The sequence below is a fragment of the Austrofundulus limnaeus genome, unplaced genomic scaffold (genome assembly GCF_001266775.1).
Source record: "Austrofundulus limnaeus strain Quisiro unplaced genomic scaffold, Austrofundulus_limnaeus-1.0 Scaffold406, whole genome shotgun sequence".
Lineage (NCBI taxonomy): Eukaryota > Metazoa > Chordata > Actinopteri > Cyprinodontiformes > Rivulidae > Austrofundulus > Austrofundulus limnaeus.
The window spans coordinates 196,691-200,893 of record NW_013952808.1 but is presented as its reverse complement, the minus strand read 5'-3'; the positions used below and the strand labels follow the sequence as shown (position 1 = coordinate 200,893).

Sequence of the window (4,203 nt, the reverse complement as noted above, 5' to 3'; positions counted from 1 at the left end):
AACCCGTCCAGAAGACCTATACAATTTTTTTCTTTTTGATTTTTACCTGGATTACTGAGATGCATCAGGACATTTCTGTATTTATTTCAGATTTAGTCAGTCGTACACTTAGTTCTTATCAGTGTTTAAAAGAGGACGTGTTAAAACTCTGTTTAGTCAAAGTTAAACATGAAAAGTCAAAGTTCATTACAACTGGCCCTCCAGGGCCACCATAACGCTCATTTGGCCCTTGGTGAAAATGAGTTTAACACCCCTGATTCATTTTAAATGGTTGTCCCATTTGAAGTGCGTTGTAGCCAAAGACGAGCAGATTCGGGGAAAAACCAACCCATTCTCACTCCCGACTCGTCAACATATTGACGCTTGGTCAGGTACCATCTGCGTCCAGTTTTGGACGCATTGGGTACTCCCCTCACATCAGTTCTTAACGAGATAAGATGGAGGAGGAGTGCGTTGTTATTTTTCAAAAGAGTAAGAAATGCACACCGTCCCAGACCCTAAATTTAACTTCCATTAACCCTATACAGCCCATCCCTGACCTCGGTACCTAAAATTAACCATTAATCCTGATCCCTCATATTAACCACAGACCCCCAACACAAGACCCCATGTGGAGCAACCTGGAAAAGCCACGAGGGGGGTTACCCGACACGTCAAAACTGGACGCAGACGTTACCTGACCAAGCGTCAATATGTTGACGAGTCAGGAGTGAGAACATGTTGGAAAAAACACCTAATTTGACCCTCTGGTCTCACCCCCGCCCCAACGAACAACGCAAACCCCCCCAAACTTCTTTCTGACTGAGACCTCAAATTATTTGACAGGTGCCAAAAAAATCGACAAAAAGAAAAAAGAGGCAATAATTGAATGAAATTCAACAGTGATGGAGAGAATGCAAATGAAAAATTTGATTTGAGAGATTTATGATATTTAGAGTGTTTGGATTTTGTAGTTAGAGTGTAGTTTAGTCAGTTTTAGTGTCAAAACTGGGGACTTTTGGGCTTGAAGCTACAGCTGATTGACATAGAGGTGGAGCTGAGGGGTGCACCGATCGGCACCATGTTCCTTCATTTTGGGAGACTGGAGATTGTCTGATACTTCAAGATAAAACAAGTTTTATTGTTTCAAGGGTAACATTTTTAAATAAAATAAGATTGGAACGTTGAAGGTTTATTGTGCTCTTATAACAACTGACAGTATTAGTTGCTTTAAAAATCAGAATGAGCAGGTCAGAGTTTAAGAAAAAAAGGAAACTGCAATCGATGCACCCATAGTGGAGCTGAGGACAGAGATGGACCAATCAGAACCATTTCAGACAGAATTAAGGAGCTCAAAGGCAGAGATGGAGGACAACTCGAGGAATTTGGCCAAGCGTTATTTGGATTAGAAGAGGAAAGAGAAGAGGAGACCATCCTGGTCCTGTACGCCAGTCCACCCGGAGGTATTAATCATTTTTATCGCCAAGAGTCAAAAAATAACCGGCAAATGTTTTTCTGATGATTAACTGCACACGATAAGATTTTGCCCAACCCTACTTTAGAGTGAGTGCTGCTAAGGGTTCAGAAAAATGCCGATGCACGCTTTTAAAACAAGTTCAACACAAACCAGAAGTAAAAGCTGTAAAATAACAACTTCACACAAGAAAATAACCCAAATGTGCATCATTTGCTCCAAACAACTCAAAGAAATTCTCAATCATCCTATCTGTCAGGTGAAAACTCAAATGGTAAAAAAAGGAAACAGAAGCTCCTACAGTACTGACAATGCACTTCCTGTTCATTTGCTGTAGTCTGTGGGCTCGCCCACGTCCTCCTTCAGCACACATGTGCGCACCAGCGCCTCGGTCACGATGTACGGGTCGCAGTTGGCGGACGGGCGGCGGTCCTCAAAGTAGCCCTTCTTCTCCTGGCCCACCAAGCGCGGGATGCGGATGCTGGCCCCGCGGTTGGCCACGCCGGCGGAGAACTCGTCGATGCTTGAGGTTTCGTGACAACCGGTGAGGCGCCTGGCATTGTCCAGCCCGCCTTTAGGGTCGTAGGCCCGGATGTGATACATGTGCCTCTTGGCCAGCCTCTCGATGGACTCCTCGATGACTCTACAAAGGAAGAGAACATTCCTGAATGATCCCTGCGCCGTTTTATTTTGTTTTGTTAGTGAACTGAAGCTCGATCCTTACTTCAACCCTCCGTCTTCACGCATTTCTTTTGTGCTGAAGTTGGTGTGGCAGCCGGCACCGTTCCAGTTCCCCGAGATGGGCTTGGGGTCAAACGACACGACCACGCCGAAATCCTCACATACCCGGTGCAGAATGAAGCGAGCGATCCATAGATGGTCCCCCATGTTGATGCCTTCGCAGGGTCCCACCTGGAACTCCCACTGGAACACAGAGTTAACATGAAACTGCTGACTCAGCACTTCATTCAGAGTTTCATTACCATGTAGCGTTGTTTGTAGCGTGGTGGTATACGTACCTGTGCTGGCATGACCTCAGCATTCGTTCCACAGATCTGGACCCCAGCGTACATGCAGGCCCTGTAGTGTGACTCCACCACGTCTCGTCCGTACGCCTTATCTGCTCCCACGCCGCAGTAATAAGGTCCTGATGAGAGGAACACAAACAGACGTTAACTCTGAGGTGGCTTCGTTACACAACAAACATTCAACACTCGCCTTGTGGACCTGGGAACCCGTTGGAGGGCCAGCCGAAGGGATGTCCATCTGTGCCCAGGATGGTGTACTCCTGCTCCATCCCAAACCACGGGTGGTGGTTCTCCACCATCCTCATGATCTGCTTACAGCTGTATCTCAGGTTCGTCTCTGTTGGCCCACACCGAGTGTTAGCTGAAACCTAAGACGGCTCCTCCCTGGTTTGCTTTTGTTGTTTGATTTTTTTTTTCCTCACCTGAAGGTTTACGGTTGTACTTCAGCACCTCGCAGAGCACCAGTTTGTTGGGGTCCCTTCTGAAGGGGTCCCTGAACATGGCTGCAGGGATCAGGAACATGTCGCTGTTGGAGCCCTCGGACTGGTACGTGCTGGAGCCGTCGAAGTTCCACTCTGGGAGGTCTGACACAGAGAAGATGAAGTGATGAAGTCATGTGACGCCTTGAAAAAATACTGAAATACATCTCAAACCTTTCCGTATTCTGACCAAAACCTTCCAGGCATTTTATTAGTACTTATGTGATAGATCACAAGTTGTGCATAACTGTGAAGGAGAAGGGAACTGATGAACAGCTTTTGAACGTTTTTACCAATGAAGATCTGAAGTAAGCCACGCTTGTTTCTTTAGCTGTCTTACCTCTGATTCTGCTTTACCCAAACTAAAAAACAAGATCACTCTACTGCTTTTAAAAGCCACCTGACAGTGTGAACACAGACTCACCATACTCATTTATTGTTCTTATGTTCTTCTGTTCTTTTTTATTTTTTATTTTTTTTTGCATCTAACTTCTTCAGCACACTTTCAGCTATTTTTGCCAACCAGCTATCAAAATGTTCGGCTCATTTAGGAGATACAATATGTATTATGACTTTTGATAATTGTAGCTTTTGCACTTTCAGAGTACTTTTATTTTGTTTTATTAAAATTAATAACGATACTCGGCTTTAGCTGCTTTAAAGTTAAAGTTGCTGTTTTGCTAACTTTAGCTATTCTAGGTTTCAGCTAATATCAGATCATTTTAATTTTAGCTTTCGTTTGATAAATGTAGCTTTTAGCAACATTTCCTTAAATTTTAGCTTTTGGTTACATTTTTGCTAATTTTAGCTTTTGGATGTTGTTGTGCTGCTAAGCTTAGATTTTCATTGCTGTTGGCTAGATTTAGGTTATAAATATGATTTTGCTCTCTTGAGTTTTTAGCCACATTTTGTTTTAGCTTTTAGCTACTGTTCTGCTTGTTTTAACTTTAACAGTTCAGTTTCATCTTCTTTAGCTGTCATTTATCACAAACAGTATTTTCACACAAAAAATCTGGCTCAGTTACAAACTTAATCATTTTAGGTTTTAGCTTTTTTTATAGAAATGTGGCTTTTAGCCACATTTGAGCTAATTTTAGCTTTTGGTTACCGTTTTGCTAATTTTAGCTTTTGGCTATTATTGTGCTGCAAAGTATACACTCACCGGCCACTTTATTAGGTACACCACGCTAGTAACGGGTTGGACCCCCTTTTGCCTTCAGAACTGCCTCAATTCTTCGTGGCA

The 4,203-nt window shown here is 43.4% G+C and overlaps 1 protein-coding gene across 1 annotated transcript in view; it reads right to left on the bottom strand.

The window, feature by feature from the left end:
* Positions 1–1,099: 1,099 nt before the first annotated feature.
* Positions 1,100–4,203, bottom strand: part of glulb (glutamate-ammonia ligase (glutamine synthase) b) — a 6,593-nt gene continuing 3,489 nt past the window's right edge. The window contains exons 3-7 of the mRNA XM_014024069.1: positions 2,904–3,065; positions 2,672–2,818; positions 2,473–2,600; positions 2,178–2,377; positions 1,100–2,096 (exon numbers count right to left, since the gene is read on the bottom strand). Coding sequence (XP_013879523.1) covers positions 1,778–2,096; positions 2,178–2,377; positions 2,473–2,600; positions 2,672–2,818; positions 2,904–3,065 — 956 coding nt within the window. The 3' untranslated portion in view covers positions 1,100–1,777. The remainder of the gene's footprint in view (positions 2,097–2,177; positions 2,378–2,472; positions 2,601–2,671; positions 2,819–2,903; positions 3,066–4,203) is intronic.